Source organism: Rhinolophus hipposideros (assembly GCF_964194185.1).
Source record: "Rhinolophus hipposideros genome assembly, chromosome: 3".
NCBI lineage: Eukaryota > Metazoa > Chordata > Mammalia > Chiroptera > Rhinolophidae > Rhinolophus > Rhinolophus hipposideros.
In genome coordinates, this window is record NC_138049.1 from 106,338,738 (window position 1) to 106,360,202 (window position 21,465).

At 44.1% G+C, this 21,465-nt stretch overlaps 1 protein-coding gene across 1 annotated transcript; it reads right to left on the reverse strand.

Annotated features, from left to right (window-relative positions):
• Nucleotides 1-1,209: 1,209 nt before the first annotated feature.
• LOC308495466 (DLA class II histocompatibility antigen, DR-1 beta chain-like) lies at nt 1,210-14,434 on the reverse strand. The gene is made up of 6 exons (XM_081043749.1): nt 14,230-14,434; nt 9,717-9,986; nt 5,766-6,047; nt 4,493-4,603; nt 3,986-4,009; nt 1,210-3,711 (listed from the first exon to the last, which is right to left on the reverse strand). Exons 1-6 carry the CDS (start codon nt 14,327-14,329, stop codon nt 3,698-3,700), a joined length of 801 nt encoding a protein of 266 aa, XP_080899875.1. The 5' UTR covers nt 14,330-14,434; the 3' UTR covers nt 1,210-3,697.
• Nucleotides 14,435-21,465: the final 7,031 nt, after the last annotated feature.

Below are 21,465 nucleotides of genomic sequence, written 5' to 3' on the forward strand. Positions count from 1 at the left end.
TATTAACTGCAACTCTCTAGGGAAAAAGTTCCAGAAAAAATGACTAGAAAAGTAATGGTTTGACAACTATTCTATTACTTTGTATCACTGGCTAATCTCTATCTCTACAGCTAATGACTGATTTATAATACACCCTATTTAGTAATTCCCAGCTCTTTAAGCTTGAGGATCAAGATAATTGTGTACCAGGTTTTATTTATATTATAATGGTCCTTCTATTTGGGCTACATTTCTTATTTACACTGCATAACATTCTATGTACAGTCTGTATTCTTGGAGCATATCCACAAAAAAAGCCACATTTGTAGATTAGCAGTTATTTCAGTCCATTCAAGCTGCTATAACAAAATATCATGTAGTGGGTAGTCTATAAACAACAATTTGTTTCTCACAGTTCTGGAGGCTGGGAAGTCCAATATCAAGGCTCCAGCAGATTCAATGTCTGATGAGAAACAATTCCTGGTTCATTGCTGTTGCTGAGTCATCACATGGTAGGACCAAGGGAGCTCTCTGAGATCTTTTATTAGGGCACTTATCCCATTCATGAAGGATCCACCCTCATGACCCAATCACCTATCAAAGTTACCACCTCCTGATACTATCATCTTGGGGGGTTAGGATTTCAAATTATGAATTTGGGGGAGCACAACATTCATGCCATTGCAGAGGTCAAGAATACCTTTTGATCCTATGGTGCAAAGATGTGCTTGGATGTCCATTTCAGTCTTGTTTCTGATGTAGCCAAATTGGAATCATCTTAAATGTCCATTAATAATGGCTAAGTATATGCTCAAATTCAAGTTATTATAAAGAAGATGGGTCCAGATATACAATTAACAATAAGGAAATATTCACATTATATTGGGAGGGGAAAAACATGTACAAAGTAATACATACATGTCCTTGATAACTTATGCAAAATGCTTAGGTGAAATGTATGTTGGAATTCAGAATCTTTTACATTTTGGGAACAATATGCAAGCCATTCCAAAAAAAAAAAATCCTAGAATATAGGAAGAAACTTCACAGACATTACACGAAGTAAGATTTTTACTGACATAGCCCCTCAGGCAAGGGAAGTAAGAGAAAAAATAAACATGTGGGATTACATCAAACTAAAATTTTTTTCACAGCAAAGGAAACTGTCAATAAAACAAAAAGGGATCATACTGAATGGGAGAAGACATTTGTCAATGATATATCCAATAAGGGGTTAATATAAAAAATTTATTAAAAACTCACTCAATTCAATTCCAAAAAAACAAACAACCCAATTGAAAAATGGGCAGAGAACATGAAGAGACATTTTTCTAAAAAGGACATACAGATGGCAAACAGACATGAAAAACTGCTCAGCCTCACTAATCAATAGAGAAATGCAAGTAAAAACCACAGTGAGATACCACCTCACCCCAGTCAGAATCGCTATCATCAACAAATCAACAAACAACAAGTACTGGTGAGGATGTGGAGAAAAGGAACCCTTGTGCACTGTTGGTGGGATTGCAGATTGGTGCAGCCACTGTGGAAAATAGTACGGAGGTATCTCAAAAATCTGAAAATGGAACTACCTTATGAACCAGCAGTTCCACTGCTAGGTATCTATCTGGAGAAATCCAAAAGTCTAATTCGGAAAAATTTATGCACCCCTATGTTTGTTGCAACACTATACACAATAGCTAAGACATGGAAACTAAAATGCCCATCGGTAGATGACTGGATTAAGAAACTGTGGTACATTTATACAATGGAGTATTACGCAGCCATAAAGAAGAATGAAATGTTACCATTTGCAACAATATGGATGGACCTAGAAAACATTATGCTAAGTGAAATAAGTCAGACAGAGAACAACAAATATGATATGCTCTCACTTATATGTGGAATCTAAAGAAAAGAATAAATGAACAAACTAATCAGAAACAGCCTCAGAGATATAGAGAAAAAACTGAGGGTTGCTAGATGAAAGGGAGGTTGGGGATGAGGAAGAAGGTGAGGGGATTAGAAAGCACAGTTGGTAACCACAAGATTGCCACGGGATACGAAAGTCAATTTGGGGCATATAATCAATAATGTTGTAAAGATTTTGTAGGGTATCCAATGGACACTTGTCTTATTAGGGAGACCACTTCAGGGATGGTGTAGATACCTCGTCACTGCACTGTACACCTGAAGCTGAAGCTGAACAATAATGAATGCCAACTATAATTATATATATATACATATATATGTATATATGTATGTATATGTATATATGTATATACATGTGCATATATATGTGTATATGTATATATATATGGTCACAACAAGGGGAGTACAGCATTTAGAATAGAGATAGTGGAAATGTAATGGCTGTTTGCAATGTCAGAAGGTTGGTAGATTGGGGGAGGGAGGTTATCACTTTGTGAGGGATATAAATGATAAATGTCTGTTACATTGTTTTGTATACCTGAAACTAAGAAAAAAAATTGAAAAAGAAGAATGGGTATAGCAGAAGGAGAAGAGAGGAAGAAGGGAACAGAGATCCCATTCAGTCAACAAGAATTTCCCGGCGGACCCGGTGGCTCAGGTGGTTGGAGCATGTGTGTTCCTAATGCTGAGGTCACAGATTTAATTCCCACGTGGGCCAGTGAGCTGCGCCCTCTACAGCTAAGATTGTGAACAGCAGCTCTCGCTGGAGCTGGGCTGCTGTGTGCTGCCATGAGTGGCCAGCAGACAGCTTTAAGTGGCTGGCAGCCAGAGCTGCGGTGAGCTGCTGTGAGTGGCCAACTGGCGACTGGCGACTGGCGACCGCTGAGAAACAATAGCTTGAACCTGAGTGAGGGCGTTGGTGGAAGAAAGGAGGGATAAAAAAAAAAATTCCCAAAACTATGGGAAGAACTGGGTCCTCAAATCCAAGAAGCAAACAGAACACCTAATTACTGATTTTTATCTGAGAGACAGAAAAAAGATTGAGGGGTTGAAGCCCTCCCTTAATCTAACAAAAGGGTGTTCAAGAAGTACTCAGGTACACACTGGTTAAAAATCGGGAACGGAGACAAAAGAATGTGCTTATAAAAATTGAAGGCATCACATCCTTACAAGTCACCTGCATTTCTTATCCCGTGGGCGATGGACCTGTGTGCTTGGTTTCGAGAATGCAAAGACAGAGGCCACCATGATATGGGGTCATTAGGGGCTTTCTCCTGGCTCAGCTCAATATGCCTAATTACAGAAGGCAAAAAAACAAGAAAAAACAGGGAAGCAAAGAAATATTGCATATCATGTGACCAAAATTCAGGAATATAAATGAAAACCATTACTGAATTGTGATGAAATCCTCTGTTTGTTCCTTTGTACTTCTTGTCCCTAAAGCTGTATGAAACAGGTGATTTTTCACTGCATATTTATTTCAGAAAATTGTTATAATGTGCACGGAAGGTGAGATCAGATGCACAGGGCACGGTGAGGCTGAATACAAAGGGGACCAGGAATGAATGAGGAGAAGGTACTGCAATCAGTACTGGGGACTTCCAGGTCAAGGGTGGGGAATGAGGGAGCCGAGAGGGGACACGTGTTCTGCAGAGTCACTGAACCAGGAGCAAACCAGATCCTGAGGAAGCTCTCTCTTTGTGGAATCAGAGTCAAGCAGGAAACCTTTTCATGCTGCGAAGAAGCTGGGCCAGAAGGCTCTTCTCTGAGTGTCCCCTCCTTCACTTCAGCTCAGGAGTCCTGCAGACAGAGGTCAGTGTCGTTTCCAGACCTAACTCTACAAGCAGCTCCCTCCCCCCTCTCTCAGTGGCTTGTGTTGTAACACTGCATTAAGGAGGGGAAATTCCTAGGTCTCCCTGAGCCTTTTGCTAAGTGGAGAGAAGCTTTAGTGTAAACGGCCTGACCAGAAGTCAGATCCAAACGCTTCCCATTATTTCTGTCTCCTGTCTGTCACCTCTACCTTCTATTCTTGGGAAACTGATTAAGTCTCTAAAAGAGGATTAAACAGCATTACCTGTTGGTTGAAGTCCAGAGTGTCCTGAGAAAGAGAAGGAAGGATACATTCTTAAAAGATATAAAGGTAAATCTGTCCCCAAACACAATATTCCCAGCCCTAGAAACCCCTCCTAAAATTTGTCTAACATCACAACACACGTTGCCTGATACCAGAATAGAGGAGAACAGAAACTGAGAGCCTGAGCCCATGTAGTTTCTGTCCCAAGCCCAGATCCCATGTAATTCATCAGCCTAATAATGGCTGTTCCTTCATTTGCCCCAGTATCTCTAGCCAAGCGTTCCATGCATGTTAACAATTTTCTCATCTCTACAGGCCTTCACCTCTTATGCTTCCACATACCAACCATGGGCTATTGATTTCTGGATTGCCAGGGAACCTGAGGTCAATTGGGGAAAGAAAGTCCTCATACAAGGCCTCCGATATACAGAGAACTAACTCGAGCCAAGTCCTATTTACTCTCCCAGGAAGCCGATGGGGAGTCTCAGCTTCCAACAGATTCCTTACCTTTCTGATTCCGGAAGTAGAGGAACAGCCCCGCCCCGAGGAAGAGCAGACCCAGCACGAAGCCCCCGATGCCACTCAGCATCTTGCTCTGTGCAGATTCAGGCTGTGCCCCTGAGAGAAGAAGCTCCTTTTAGTGATTTTTATCCCAAATGTAATTTCTTTCATTGAGACTTTGGGATTGGGAGCTTTGAGAATGGGGAAGAAAGCTGCCCTGGAAGAACTAGAATAATTGGCCATTTCTGGGAAAAAGATTTAAAAATCACACTGAGCAGATACAAGGACCACGCACTGAACTCACGGAAACACCACAGCCCTGACATGGGTCACTACTGCAGCATCTGAGGGACGAGGAGCCCGGGACTCAGGGAGGCTGAGTCGCTTGTCTAGAGTGACAGCGCTCATAGGAGGCAGTGCGGAGATTGGACTCCCCTCGTGTCAGGAAGGTCCCCACATTGTACAGGACGTGCCTCTTCTCAACTCACAGTGAACAACTCAGAGCAACAGAGAAGTGCCAGCCCCGCCCGAGGCAGGGACTGGTGCCCAGGGCCAAGGGAGAACCGTGAGCTGCGACATCACGAGAAGACTCAGTAGGGGCCACGTCCTCTCTGCCTGCCAGCCATCGGGCCTCCCCAGGAGCTACAGTATTTATAGAAACTATCACTGGGGTCCCCCATGACCTGGGCCTCCCCAGGAGCTACAGTATGTATAGAAACTATCTCTGGGGTCCCCCTTGACCTGGGCCTCCCCAGAAGCTACAGTATTTATAGAAACTATCACTGGGGTCCCCCATGACCTGGGCCTCCCAGGAGCTACAGTATTTATAGAAACTATCTCTGGGGTCCCCCTTGACCTGGGCCTCCCCAGGAGCTACAGTATTTATAGAAACTATCTCTGGGGTCCCCCGTGACCTGGGCCTCCCCAGGAGCTACAGTATTTATAGAAACTATCACTGGGCTCCCCCCCCCCATGACCTGGGCCTCCCCAGGAGCTACAGTATTTATAGAAACTGTCTCTGGGGTCCCCCATGACCTGGGCCTCTCCAGGAGCGACAGTATTTATAAAAACTATCTCTGGGCTCCCCCATGACCTGGGCCTCCCCAGGAGCTACAGTATTTATAGAAACTATCTCTGGGCTCCCCCGTGACCTGTGCTGAAGGACAGGGGAACATGAGCCAATGAAAACATGGTGGAGGGAGAGGAGAACCCTGACACTCAGGGGTAAGAACGTCCCCTCATGGTGGGTGAGGATTTGTGAGGTCAGAAAGCTTCTCACTCCATTCCACTGTGATGGGGCTCGTCAGGCTTGGGTGCTGCACGTGGCAAGTGTAGACCTCTCCACGCTGAGGAACTGTTTCCAGCATCACCAGGGTCTGGAAGGTCCAGTCTCCATTACGGATCAGGCCCGTGGAGACGACCCCAGCCTCCTCTTCCTGGCCATTCCGCCACCAGCTGACTTCAATGTGGCCTGGATAGAAGCCATTCACGGAGCAGACCAGGAGGTTGTGGTGCTGCAGGCGCTGGGTCTTTGCAGGATACACAGTCACTGTAGGCTCCGCTAGGAGAGGAAAGGGGGGCAGTACGTGAGGAAGACAGAGGACAGCTGCTTGGGTGGCTGCCGTCCGGCCTCCAGGCTCCAGTCCCAGATCAGGTCTCGGGCAGGCCTTGTCACAGCTGGCATGTGGCCCCCAGGAGTCAGCATGAGCCTTGTCTAGTCCTTACACCATGGGCCATCAGATTTGAGAGATGTTGAGGACATTTGTGGGTATGTTGTTCCTAGTGTGAAGTAGTTATTCATTGTTGAACTGAACTGTTTACAAATCTTTGCAAGGCACATAATGCATTAATTCAAAGTGATTTCTGGAGCAGGGCTGCCTGGTCCAGATCCAGGCTCTGCCTCTTACTGGTTGGTCCTAGGAGAATTTTTACATTCCTCTCTCCCCCAGCTTTCTCACCTATAAAGGGGATAATACTAACTTACCTCCTAGGGTTATGCAGTCACACAGCAACCTAGCAGTCTGTCCCCTCCAATCTTTCCTTAGGGAAAGGTGACCCTGCGGGATTGTCCCTCATTGGGGTTGAGTTTATGCTACTCTAAGTCTCCATGTTTGGTACTTGTAAGCAGGGTCTGCAGTCAAAGACGGGTAAGATTTCTCACGGGAGAAACAACCTAAGCCAGACGGGACCCCCCTAGGACCCCCAGGAGCTAATGTAAAGTTAGGAGGTAGCTGTGCCTCTCCTTCTGAGAAGCTGCTGAAGCATGCCTCAACTGTTGTCCTTTACCCTCAGGTGTAATGGACCCATTAGAACAATAGCATCTCACCCCTCCTGTTTGGCTCATGGGATAATCTTATCTTGTGAGACTTGTTCCCCCAGGGATTGTATGCACCGCACCTTGGTCATTTGGGGGATGGTGTGCATCGGTTGTTTTGGGACGATTATGGGATTTGGAATGAATGATTATTGTGAGGTGTAAGAGTTTCGCAGACCCTGCCCCTAATCATGTGATCTCTATTGTGAAAAAACAATAAATACCCACCCGATTTGGGGCTCCAGTCCCTTGAGGCTGTGAGTCCCTTGGTCCTCTGTGGTTTAACTATATTTGAGTCTCTGTCTCTTTATGATAGTTTAACCCTCGCCGCCTCCCTCGCCTTCCCACGGCTTGTGTTGTGCAGGACGCAACAGGATTATGTGAGGATCAATGCACCCAAATATGCAAAGCAATAACTGGAATTTAGCCTTCATATACGTTAGCTATTTATTATCCTTGTTTACTTGGAGAGAAAATCAGAGCCAAAGCAGTGTGGATAAATGCGACAGCTGTGGGTAGATGAAAGATAGAGCATGACATCCTGGGAATGCTACACTCACACCTGAGAACACCTAGAAATGGTTCTACCCTGGGAAGCAGGAAGGACATGGGTGATTCTCTGTGACCTGAGTGCCAGAAAAGCCTGAGTGCTTGAGGAGAGGGAAAGGAGCAAAACATGACAACATTTAAAAAGTTCTTATATTCACATTCAGCTGGTTCCTCTCTCTTCTTTGCAAAAAAGCAGATATGTTGTTGGAATTGTTATCATTTTACAATTGTCTCTCATTTTCAGCTAACATTTGAGTTCAGGGCAGGGCCTGGAACTGATTAATACGTGTGCTTAGTATCCTAGGCAATCCCTGACACTACCAGCTTCAGTAAGTACAATTTGTTTTAATAAAAAAGATGGATATATACAATGGCGTATTATACAGCCATAAAGAAGAATGAAATCTTACCATTTGCAACAATATGGGTGGACCTAGAAAACTTTATGCTAAGTGAAATAAGTCAGACAGAGAAAGACAAATACCATATGAGCTCACTTATATGTGGAATCTAAAGAAAAGAATAAATGAATGAACTAATCAAAACAGTCTCAGAGACATAGAGGAAAAACTGAAGGTTGCTAGATGGGAGGGGGTTGGGGATAAGGGGGAAAGGGAGGGGATTAGAAAGCACAGTTGGTAACCACAAGATTGCCACGAGATATGAAAGTCAGCTTGGGGCATATAATCAATAATGTGAAGATTTTGTAGGGTATCCGATGGACACTTGTCCCATTAGGGAGACCACCTCAGGGATGATGTAGATGCCTGATCACTGCGCTGTACACCTGAAGCTGAAGCTGAACAATAATGAATGACAACTACAAGTTTATATATATATATATATATACATATATATATATATATATATATATATATATATATATATATAGTGTATCATTACTAGAAGCAGAGTACAGCATTAGGAATAGAGACAGTGGAAATGTAATGGCTATGTGCAATGTCAGAGGCGTAGTGGACGGGGGGAGGGGGTTGACACAGTGTGAGGGATATAAATGATAAATGTCTAACTATTACATTGTTTTGTACACCTGAAAGTAATTTAAAAAATAAAAAAGATGGATAAACCTGGGGAAAAACATTTTTACACTACCACAAAATGATACATTTAGATTGGTAGTCAATCATTGCTAACAAGATTGCAGTATATTTCATTAAATAAAAATGTTTAAATTCACAGCATGGAAAATAATGAACCAAATCAAAATATAAACCACAAACTGGAGAAAATGGTGGATCAAATATCAGCAGAGTGTTAATCATACTGCATAGGAAACCCATAAAATTGCTAGAAAAACAGGAGGACGTCAGAGATAATAGACAATAGATAATTCATAAAGCAATAACAACAATTAGCCAAAAACATGTTGAAAATGTTTAAGAACTTTAGAAATCAAAGAAATATAAATTAAAAACAAAAAGTCTGTTAATTTTCAACTGAGCAGCAATATTGAAACAAGATCTAACTAAAGGCAATGTGAGGTAAATTGTTACAACTCTATAAGAAAATAATATGTAACTACTTAAGTACTACTAGCATTATATAAATAGTACTATCAGTATAAGTAACAAAATTATAATTCAAAAAGCTGGTTTCATAATCATTTCAACTATGTAAAAATACATATACTAAGGAAAAAAACAGGAAATTTAGAACTAAAAGAAGCCTCAGAAAAATCAAAGGTGGCTCAGAGGTTCCCCCCAGTCCTCAAAAATTAGTCTAATACTTTTTCCAAATGAAATGTTTAAGCAAAAATCACATCACCCTTATTCCAAAGGTTTCGGAATTAAGAAGCCCTGTAGCCAAGACAGACGGTAACTGGCCCCCTGACATTCCCCCCAACCTTTCACATTCCTCGTCTCTGCTCCCCTAAACCTCCACCCAACCGGACACCACGTAAATTTCCCTTCTCTGACCTCTGACCCCCCATCAGTGCTTCCTCCACCTCCTGCCCCCCCGCACTGCCGCTCTCCCCCATGTCACCTGTTCACAGTGGCCACCGTGGTCCCCTGAAGCCTTTCTCCAGCACAGCCCCACCCTCCCTCCGGGTCCTCACACCCCCACCGTCCCTCTGGGTCCTCACACCCCCACCTCCCGCCGGGTCCTCACACCCCAGGCCACCCCCCCCACACACACACTCTCTGTCCCAGCTCAGCGCACACGCACCCCTCACACGCTCGCCTCACAATCACACACCGACATCACACACTGTCTCAGACCAGGCGCCGTCACACGTCCTCTCACAAGTGTGGTCGCGCACAGTCCTACACACTCACCCCACTGACCACACACACACACACACCCCGCCTTCCCCCGCAGCCCCCCGTACCCCCCCCCCGCGCTTACTTTGCCGATGCACCAAGAAGTTATCAGACACCCCGTAGTTGTGTCTGCACACCGTGTCCGTCTCCGCCCGCCTCTGCTCCAGGAGGTCCTTCTGCCCGTTCCAGTGCTCGGCGATGGGCCGCCCCAGCTCGGTCACCGCGCGGTACTCCCCCACGTCGCTGTCGAAGCGCACGAACTCCTCCCTGTTGTAGATGTCTCTGATCACTAACCGCACCCGCTGCGTCCCGTTGGTGAAATGACACTCGTACTTAAACTGCTCCAAGAAATGTGCTGTGGGGACAGGAAGGATCCGGTCACACTGGTCACACGCTGACGGCGACGTCCCCCAAAGCGGGGCGCCCACGTGGGTGGGGACACGAGGACGCCCCCTCCTTTGGCCCCGCGGGCGCCCCCACACCAGCTTCCACGGTTCGTCTTTAATCCGCCCGCCGTGCGCGGTGCGGGAGGGGGGCCGGCGGGGGGGGGGGCTGAGAAAACCCCCGGGACCCGGAGCCTTTGGGACCCACTGGGCTCCGCGCTGCGCTGCAGACGCCACGGGGAGCGGGCAGGGGTCGGTCCCGTCAGCGCCTCCTGCGCCCCCTCCTTCTAGAAGCCTCCACAGTAACACACCGCCGCTCCTCTCATCCCGCAGCTAGTCCTACACGTGCTCCGCCTCCTTCGTTCTGTGAACACGTCATTGTCGCCGACCTGGTGACAGGCCCGTGCTGCGCCGGGAACCGAGGGAGGAACCAAGGGAGGAGACCCGGCGTCTCTACTCCTGGAGCTTAACACTCAGTGCAAGTGAGGAACGAAACCCACCCCACAGAATTCATGCAGGAGGGGAAACGTCAGAAGAAAAGTGTGGCGTTCCGGAAGAAAGATTAACTGGCTGGTCTAAAGTACATTAGGGCGCCAGAGGAGGGGTCCCTGAGTGACATTTAAGATGTGACGTGAAAGGTTAAACTGGTGCGAGCTGGAGAATCGTGTGTGTGTGTGTGTGTGTGTGTGTGTGTGTGTGTGTGTGTTTGGGGGAAAAAGGAGGCACATTTCTGATAAAGGTAATACCATCTGCAAAACCTTGAAAGAACTGATGAAGTTCTGCCAGAAACCTGAAGAAAACAGTTCTCTGAAGCACAGGCAGTGGGAGGAAGGAGGGGAAAGGTTAGACTGGAGAAGCAGGTGGAGCTGGTGCCGAAAAGCCTGTGTGTGACGTTAGTATGTGACTTTATACTAAATGTAACGGGAAACTACTGATGAGTTTAAGGAGAGTAGAACCATATACAGTACAGGCCCACAATCCCCTTGTGGAGCGGGGCATCCGGCAGGGTCTCTGCTCCCGCTCCCCACATAAGAACGCTGGACATGGTGACGCCAAAAAGCAACACCCACAGAGCCATAGATAGGGGAGTCAAACCAATATATTCTCCCTGGCGGTTGGGCTGGAGACACAGGAAGCAGGATCTACATAATCTGCAACCCGCCATCCTAATAGCAGTCCGCGCTTGCCAGCCACCATCTTCTTGCTAGCCCCCATTTCTTTTCTGCTAGCGTAGCCACAGCAGTTATATTAGTGGCCAATGGCTCACTGGTTACAGCTGACGGCCAACTAGCCATAGCTGATGGCCATCTGATCACAGTTGATGGCCATTTACTACCCGAGCCAGCACCTTTCTATGTGAGGCCAAGAGCCCAGAAACTGCTTTCTGGGGCTCTGTCCCCACACTCCACCCCTACAGGGTCTCGCCGCACAATCTACGCGACAAACGTCTTCCTCCAGGGGCCCTGTGCAAGGAGCCTGGAGGTGAATGCAATATCCTGGACACAGCCAGGCTCTCTGAGTACAGCCAGGGTTTCTCAGGGCATCACCAGTACTTCTGGGCACAGCCAGACTTCCTGGGCTTCTTAGGGTACCACCTGTCTCCCCGGGCACAGCCAGGGTTTCTCAGGGCACCACCCTAGTACTTCTGGGCACAGCCAGACTTCCTGGGTTTCTTAGGGTATCACTAGTCTCCCAGGGCACAGCCAGGGCCTCTCAGGGCACTGCCACTCTCTCTCTGGGCCTCTCGGGGTACTGTGCTGGAACAATAGCGGCTCACATCAAGGTGCTTACATATTATCAATGGCGGCCAGTCAAGACACAAAAGCAAACATCCGCCAGTCCCACTACATGGTGGTATGTTCCCAAAGAGTCAAGTGTCCATTAAATTAGGGATGGAAGGCAATTCCCCATAGTCCATAGTCATTCACCAGGGCTGTCCTGGGGGTGAAGGACGACCTTGACCTCACCCTCATCTCCCATAGAAGACTCAGCAAACGTTTCCTCCTGGGACTACAAGTCCTGCATCCGGGCTGCCTCAGCAAGCAGTTCCCAGCCCACAGGGCGGCAACAACCTTCACTTTCTCCGTCCTCTGCTGGTTGGGGAACCATCCACGTCTTTCCACCCCTCCACGGGAATCGAGCTCTCCGGCAGCTGCTCCTCCTGGTCTTCCTCAGACTGAGCTTTCATACGCACAAACTGCTCCACTGCCCTTCGGAGAGCTCTCACCAGCACTGTATCCTGAGGACTATGCCATGTGTCGTGCGGGGGACCCTGCTCGCTGCGCCATTTGTCGTGCGGGGTGTCCAGCGTAGTCTGCTCCCGCTCCCCACATAAGAACGCAGGACATGGTCAGGCCAAAAAGGAACACCCATGGAGCCATAGGTAGGGGAGTCAAACCAATATATTCTTGCTGGCGTTTGGGCTGGGGCAGCCTTCCTGTCCCTTAAACACAGCACACATCTTCCACACTTTGCCCTTTCCCCTAGTCCCTCTCTCTGGAACACTTGTCCCTTAGGTCTTCACATGGCTGGCTTCTCATCATTCATGTCTCAAATATCTCTAAATGTCACTTTCTCAGGCAGAGCTCCCCAGCCACTTGAACTGAAGTCAGGTGAATCCAATTCTCTCTGTCCCATAATCCTGATTTTTTTTTTCAGACCACATATTACTCTTTGAAATTTTTTTGTTAAATGTTTATTGTACTTTGTTCCCTGACTTTAGGTAATTTCCATGATAGGGGACTTTTTTCTCTTATTCAAATAGAATTATCTGAGCCTAGAACAACCCAGTACAGAATTGTTGCTCAGATGGCTACCTGTGGTCTAAGTGAGTAAACCCAGGGTTCTGGGACTTGATCATTGTGGGGATCCTGGAAAGCGAGAAGGGGCTCAAGCCCCAACAGCCTTTACTCTGATGACACTTTATATGCCTCCCGCTTCCTGTGAGAAATTCAGACAAACTTCCTCTTCTCTTCCTACTAGTTAGAAGAAACATCCCAGATAAGGAAATGGTAATTTTAAGAAAGAGAGAAAATTTCATTTAGTTTCATCTTATCCAATATACCTGTTATAGTGCAAACTTTGGGGGTTCTCAGTAATGGTGATGACATAGCTGGGGAAAGAATAGGGAGGAGCTGGAAGCAGAAGTAACCAAGCATCTTAATTAAGGAAAACAGAGGACAGGACAAGTGAACCTATGGAATTTGGGGCCAAGACTCCAGACGGCAATGACCTACCTTGACTTGCTTACTGGCTTTCAGCCTGTGGGACGTAAGAAAACTTCACATTCTCTTTGTACTGCTGCTCAGGGTGTAGAGTTTGAACCATATGAAATTGCTTCTATTTGACCATTTTGGCCTTATGAAAATACAATTTCATATAGCTTACCTTATTAATCCCTTCTTGTGAGCTGAGGCCAGAGAATGGAGAGATGTAGGAGAAACTGATAGTATAGGAAGATTCAATAGATTCCTAATGAACCTGAACCTGCCAGGCTTTCAGAAGACGCCTGGAGTTCTTTAAGGCTTCAGAGAACCCCCCATATGCTCCTCATCGACAGGGTCAGCCCATGTCGTAAGGGTCTCTGCTTCTGCTGTAGGGTGCTTTCCATGGAGCAACAGGGGGCACTAACCCCACCTTCTGTCCAAGAGCCTCCCTTATAAGGGATACAGGCCGAATAAACCTTGGGGTTCAGGGAGAAAGGAAAGATCACTGGGGAGACCTCTTGATCCATCCCCCGTATTAGGGAGAGGCACCAACATCACAGGTCCTGCTGAGGCCACAACACAGGATCTTCGAGGAGAGGCCCTTCTAATTCCTTTTGACTGCCCATCAAATTTTCAGAGAAACTTTCCCTGTTTCTAGGACAACTCAACATAATAAAGGGAATCACTGGATGGGGAAGTATCTTGACATCATTATTTCTAAATCTTCTCAAGTTCCCAAGGGAATGGGATGCAAGGCGAGAGAGGTTTTATTGGAAGAGAGTTGAGAAACACACACACACACACACAGGCCCTAACACAGCTCTTGTAGAGGACAAGCAGCCAGGCTCCTTTGGTTGTGGAACGAATTGGGGATCCATATGATAAATATATGCGGTCACTGAAGAAAGTGTCACAGTTTTCCAAGGGACGTGGTCTGCACACAGTGACAAAGCTAACTCCCTCCCTTCCCCCACCACACAACAGCTCACCTCCCAAGGTGTGCACTTACTTGGGGGGTCCCTGGCCCAGGCCAGGGGAGGGCTCAGCCCCATCAGCATCACTGTCAGAGCTGCTGTCCAGGAGCCGCCGGGAAACCACAGACACACCATGCTGGGGAACGGAGAGGACAGGGCGCAGGGAGCAGGCGAGTCTCAGTCAGAGGGGACTGTGGCCTTAACCTAGCCTCACCCCAAATAATAGAAACCAAGGCCCTCATTTCTCTGTTCCTGAATTGAGTAACCTCAGTGTTGGAGAACCAATCAGCACCAGATAACATCATCAGTTGCTGGTCAGAGATTCAGTGTGAAGGTCCTCTTCTGAAACTTAGAATTTCCTGCATTAAAAGCATTGTATAAGCTTAGTGCTTTAAAGGCTTGATCCAGTTGTATCTGAAACATTGGGCCCCTGTTGTGAGCCAGCTCTGTGCTGGTCAGTGATGTGCATACAAATTCGAGACTTTTATTTATTTATTTACTTACTTACTTACTTACTTATTTACTTGTTTATTTATTAATTTATTGGGGTGACAATTGTTAGTAAAATTACATAGATTTCAGGTGTACAATTCTGTATTACATCGTCTATAAATCCCATTGTGTGTTCACCACCCAGAGTCAGTTCTCCTTCCATCACCATATATTTGATCCCCTTTACCCTCACCTCCCACCCTTCACCCCCCTCATACCCTCTAATAACCACTAAACTATTGTCTGTGTCTATGAGTTTTTGTTTCTCATTTGTTTGTCTTGTTCTTTTGTTGTTTTTGGTTTATATACCACATATCAGTGAAATCGTATGGTTCTCTGCTTTTTCTGTCTGACTTATTTCACTTAGCATTATTCTCTCCAGATCCATCCATGTTGTCACAAATGGTAATATTTCATCTTTTCTTACCGACAAATAGTATTCCATGGTGTATATGTACCACAACTTCTTTATCCATTCATCTATCGAAGGACATTTTGGTTGTTTCCATGTCTTGGCCACCGTAATACAACCCGCAATGAACATTGGAGCACACGTGTCTTTATGGATAAATGTTTTCAGATTTTCGGGGTAGATACCCAGGAGAGGGATTGCTGGGTCATATGGTAATTCTATTCGTAATTTTTTGAGGAACCTCCACACTGCCTTCCATAGTGGCTGCACCAGTCTGCATTCCCACCAACAGTGTATGAGGGTTCCTTTTTCTCCACAGCCTTTCCAACACTTGTTACTATTTGTCTTGTTGATGATAGCCATTCTGACTGGGGTGAGGTGATATCTCATTGTGGTTTTCATTTGCATTTTTCTGATGATTAGAGATGTTGAGCGTTTTTTCATATGTCTATTTGCCATTTGTATATCCTCTTTGGAGAAATGTGTCTTCAGATCCTCTGCCCATTTTTCAATTGGGTTGTTTGTTTTTTTGTTGTTGAGTTTCATGAGTTCCTTGTATATTTTGGATATTAGCCCCTTATCGGAGGCACTGTTTGCAAAAATCTTCTCCCATTCAGTTGGTAGCCTCTTTATTTTGTCGATGGTTTCTTTTGCTGTGCAGAAGCTTTTAAGTTTCATATAGTCCCATTCGTTTATTTTAGCTTTTACTTCCATTGCCTTTGAGTCAAATTCATAAAATGCTCTTTGAGCCCAAAGTCCATAAGTTTAGTACCTATGTTTTCTTCTGTGCAGTTTATTTTGTCAGGTCTTATGCTTAAGTCTTTGATCCATTTTGAATTAATTTTGGTACATGGTGACAGACAGCAGTCCAGTTTCATTCTTTTGCACATGGCTATCCAGTTCTGCCAGCACCATTTATTGAGGAGGCTGTCTTTTCTCCATTGTATGTTTTCTGCTTCTTTGTCAAAAATTATCTGTCCATATTTATGTGGTTTTATTTCTGGGTCTCAATTCTATTCCATTGGTCTATGTGTCTGTTTTTCTGCCAATACCATGCTGTTTTGATTATTGTAGCCTTGTAGTACAAGCTAAAGTCAGGGAGTGTGATACCTCCAGTATTGTTCTTTTTTCTTAAGATTGCTTTGGCTATTCGGGGTCTTTTGTGGTTCCAAACAAATCTGATGATTTTTTGTTCTATTTCTTTTAAAAATGCCATTGGGACTCTGATGGGGGTTGCATTAAATCTTTATATTGCTTTGGGCAATATCGTCATTTTAACTATGTTGATTTTTCTAATCCATGAGCACGGAATGTCTTTCCATGTCTTTGTGTCTTCAATTTCTTTCAAAAATGTCTTATAGTTTTCAGCATATAGGTCCTTCACATCCTTGGTTAAGCTTATTCCTAAGTATTTTATTCTTTTTGCTGCAATTGCAAAAGGAATTGTGTGGGCACACAACAGCCTAGATGTCTGTCCCCCCATGCCTTTCCCTAAGAAAGGAAGGATTTGAGGAACTCTGCCTCTCTGGGATTGACTTTATTACACCTTGTGTCTCTCCGCCTGGTCTTCAGATGATGGGTTTGCAGTCAAAGACAGGTAAGATTTCTCACGGGAGAAACAACCTAAGCTGGATGGGACCCTGTTGACCCCCAATGAGCTGTATGAAGATTGATGGGAAGAGGCTTCAGTCATTCTGACTCTTGCCTCTCCCTCTCACCTAATTGTGAGAGAGGATCATTAGAGAGATAAGATCAAGCTCTTTCTGCTCAGCTCAAAGCATTGTTTTACCTCAAGAGACTTTCCCCACCCCAGGGAGGTACATACCACACCTTAGTTATCATGGGACTGGATACCTTGGCTGTTTTGGGACAAATAATTGGATTTTGAGATCATTCATTCTTTCTATGTGGTTTAAGAAGTTTCACAGACAATGCCTTAAATCCGAAAACCATAAATCATGTGACTTTGTCTAAAATCAATGAATACTGACAGTCGGCCTGATTCAGTGCCCCAGTCTCTGATACTGCGGGTCCCCTGGTCCTCTGTAATTTAACTGCATTGAGTCTCTGTCTATTTATTACAGCATAACCCAAAACTGCCCCTTCTCGCCTCCTTACAGCCTTGGTTGCGCAGGACGCAACAGAATTGTTTTTTGTATTTCTTTTTCTGAAATTTCATTGTTAGTATATAGGAAAGCAAAGGACTTTTGTACATTGATTTTGTAACCAGCAAATTTACTGTATTCGTTGATTGTTTCTAATAGCTTTTTGGTGGAGTCTTTAGGGTTTTCTATAAAGAACACCATGACATCTGCAAAGAGTGACACTTTAACTTCTTCATTCCCAATTTGGATGCCTTTTATTTCTTTCTCTTGCCTGATTGCTCTGGCAAGGACTTCCAACACTATGTTGAAAAGCAGAGGTGATAGGGGAGAGCCCTGTCATGTTCCTGAACGTAGAGCAAAGGGGCTTCAATTTTTCACCATTAATTATGAGATTAGCTGAGAGCTTGTCATAGATGGCCTTTATTATGTTAAGGTATTTTCCTTCTATACCTAGTTTATTAAGTGTTTTAATCATAAATGGATATTGTATCTTATCAAATGCTTTTTCTACATCAATTGATATAATCATATGATTTTTGTCCTTTATTTTGTTTATGTGATGTATCACATTGATGGATTTGCGGATGTTGAACCATCCTTGGGCCCCGGGGATGAACCCCACTTGATCGTGGTGAATAATCTTTCTGATGCAGTGTTCTATTCCATTTGCTAGAATTTTGTTTGGGATTTTAGCATCTGTATTCGTCAGAAATATTGGTCTGTAGTTTTCTTTTTTTGTGTTGTCCTTACCAGGTTTTGGTGTCAGGGTAATGTTGGCCTCATAAAATGAGTTAGCGAGTACTGTCTCTTCAATTTTTTGGAAGAGTTTGAGCAGGATTGGTATTAGATTCTGTTTGAAGGTTTGGTAAAATTCACTAGTGAAGCCATCTGGTCCAGGACTTTTGGTTTTGGGAAGGTTTTGGATGACTGATTCAATTTCGTTACTGGTGATCGGTCTGTTTAGATTTTCCAGTTCTTCATGGTTCAGCCTTGGAAGGCTATATGTTTCTAAGAACTTGTTCATTTCTTCTAAGTTATTGAATTTGGTGGCCTATAGTCCTTCATAGTATTCTTGGATGATCCTTTGTATTTCTGTGGTGTCCGTGATAACTTCCCCTTTTTCGTTTCTGATTTTGTTAATTAGCATCTTCTCTCTTTTTATCTTAGTGAGTCTAGCCAAGGCTTTGTCAATTTTCTTAATTTTTCAAAGAACCAGCTTTTTGTCATATTAATTTTTTCTATCGTCTATTTCATTTAGTTCTGCTCTGATTTTTGTTATTTCCTGTCTTCTGCTGACCTTGGGTTTCACTTGTTCTTCTTTTTCTAGTTCTTTAAGGTGTAACATGAGGTTATTTATTTGGGATTTTTCTTGTTTCTTGAGAGAGGCCTGTAATGATATAAATTTCCCTCTTAAAACTGCTTTTGCTGCATCCCAAAAATTTTGGTAGGATGTATTTTCATTGTCATTTGTTTCTATGCATCTTTTGATCTCTCCTCTAATTTCTTCTTTGACCCAGTCGTTCTTTAAAAGTATGTTGTTTAATCTCCATGTATTTGTGTTTTTTCCTGCTTTCTTTTTGCGGTTGATATCCAATTTCAAAGCTTTGTGATCAGAGAATATGCTTGGTATGATTTCAATCTTCTTAAATTTGCTGAGGCTGATTTTATGTACCAATATACGGTCTATTCTTGAGAAAGTTTCATGTACACTAGAAAAGAATGTATAGTGTGATGTTCTAGGATGAAGCACTCTATATATGTCAATTACATCCATTTCATCTAATGTGTCATTTAGGGCTGCTATTTCGTTATTTATTTTCTGTTTGGATGATCTATCTATAGCTGTCAATGATGTATTTAATTCCCCTAGTATAATTGTGTGTTGGTCAATTTCTCCCTTTAGTTCTGTTAGTAGTTGCTTGGTATATTTCAGTGCTCCCTGATTGGGGGCAAAAATATTGATGACTGTTATGTCTTCTTGTTGTATAGTCCCCTTTGCCATTATGTAATGTCCATCTTTGTCTCTTGTTATCGTTTTCACCCTGAAGTCTGTTTCATCTGATATTATGGCTACACCTGATTTTCTCTGGGTACCATTTGCTTGGAGTGTCAATTTCCACCCTTTCACTTTGAGTCTATGCTTGTTTGTAGCTGCAATGTGTCTCTTGGAGACAGCGTATGGTTGGGTTTAGTTTTTTGATCCAATCTGCTACTCTATGCCTTTTTATTGGTGAGTTCAGTCCATTTACATTTAGGGTGATTATTGATATGTGAGTATTTCCTGTCATTCTACCTTTAGTTTTCTGGTAAGGCTGTGTCTCCATTGTTTCTTTGCCTTTTTGTTGTTGTCTGTTATTTCTGTGTGGTGGTATTCTATGATGTTTCCCTCTGTTTCTTCTTTTATTACAGTATATAGTTCAGTTCTGGATGTTTTTTGAGTGGTTACCCTTAAGCTTATGTAAAAGAAAGTTTGATATTTAGAGTATTCCAGTTTCTTCAGCACGCTTACTTTCTCCATTTCCATATTCCGGTTCAGACCTTTACTCTCCCCCTTTTTATGTTTCGGTTGTCATAAATTGTCCCTGTTGATGGTGGTCTAATAGCCTCTTTAGTATTTCTTGTAGTGCAGGTCGGTATTAGAAAATTTCCTCAGCTTCTGTATGTCTGGAAAGGTCTTTATCCTTCCTTCATATCTAAAGGATATCTTTGCTGGATATATTATTCTTGGCTCATAATTTCTGTCTTTGAATAGTTTGAATATTTGGTTCTATTCCCTCCTGGCTTGTAGAGTTTCTGCTGAAAAATCTGATGATAATCTAATGGGCTTTCCTTTGTAGGTTACCATCTTCTTTTCCCTGGCTGCCTTGAGGATTCTTTCTTTGTTGTTCATTTTAGACAGCTTCAATACAATGTGCCTTGGAGAAGGCCTGTTGGGATTGAGGTAATTAGGTGTTCTATTTGCTTCTTGCATTCGAGGATCCAGTTCTTTCCACAAGATTGGGAAGTTCTCATCGACTATTTGTTTGAATATATTCTCTTTTCCCTTCTTTCTTTCTTCTCCTACTGGTATGCCCATTATTCTTATATTGCTCTTTCTGTTGGAGTCAGAAAGTTCTTGTACAGTTCTTTCATTTCTTTTAAGTCTCAAGTCTCTTCTTCCATCTGTGTAATTTCCAGGTTTCTATCTTCGATGTCACTGATTCTGTCATCCATCTGGTCAACTCTACTACTTAAGCTGGTTATTTCATTCTTAATTTCTTCTATTGATTTCTTAATCTTCAGAAATTCTATTTCGTTCTTTTTTGAAATTTCAATCTCTTTTACAAAATGCTCATGGTGTTCTTTGATTGTGTTTCTGAGTTCATTAAACTGCCTCTCAATGTTTTCTTGCATCTCGTTGAGGTTTTTCAGAAATGCAATCTTGAATTCTCTGTCATTGAAATCACATATTTCCATATCTTTTAAGTTCTTTTTCTGGAGACTTTTCACTTTCTTTCTGAGTTGTCTTGTTGCCTTGGTTATTCATGGCAATTACTGATTTACTGTTTCTCTTCCTAGACATCTACAGGAGTGGCTTCTGCAACAGGTTGATAGGAAGAGATCTTTCTTTTGTTTTCCAGTATTTATTGGTAGAATGTTTTATTTTTTTCTCTGACTGCAGCCTTTTCTCTCTCTCTCTCTCTCTCTCTCTCTCTCTCTCTCTCTCTCTCTCTCTCTCACGGTAGTGCTATGTTTTATTTACACTATTCTAGCTTCTCACACAATGGGGGTATTCCCTGGGAGACAGGCCTCTCCTCTGTTAATAGTTCGCCTCGGTCACATGGCGCAGTGTCCGTGTGGGTATCTGGAGAGCTTTTGAAAGTTCCAAAGCTCTTTCTGCACCAGATTCAGAGCCCATGAGTTTCAGCAGTTCTGTGTACTCCTGCAGGGATCCATCCAGATAGGTGGGGCCAGGGGCGGGGTGAGTTGTGAGAGGTGGGCCAGAGAAATGGCGGCGACCACCACCACAGCCAGTCCTGCTTCCACAGCTCCCTCCCCTTTGCTGGAACTAGTTGGGCTGAGAGTCTATGTCTGCGGTCCACCTTTCTCAGAACAGCAAATATTCTGTTCTTTTGATGTGACACTGCTACTGTTCTGCTTCTAGCACCAGGCAGGTGGGGGAGGGGAGCGAGCTCTGGGAGGGTAGGGAGGGGGCAGCTAGTCTCAGTGCCTAACGCTTCCATTCTCTGCTTGGCAGTGAGGGCTTAAACCACCGTTTTCAG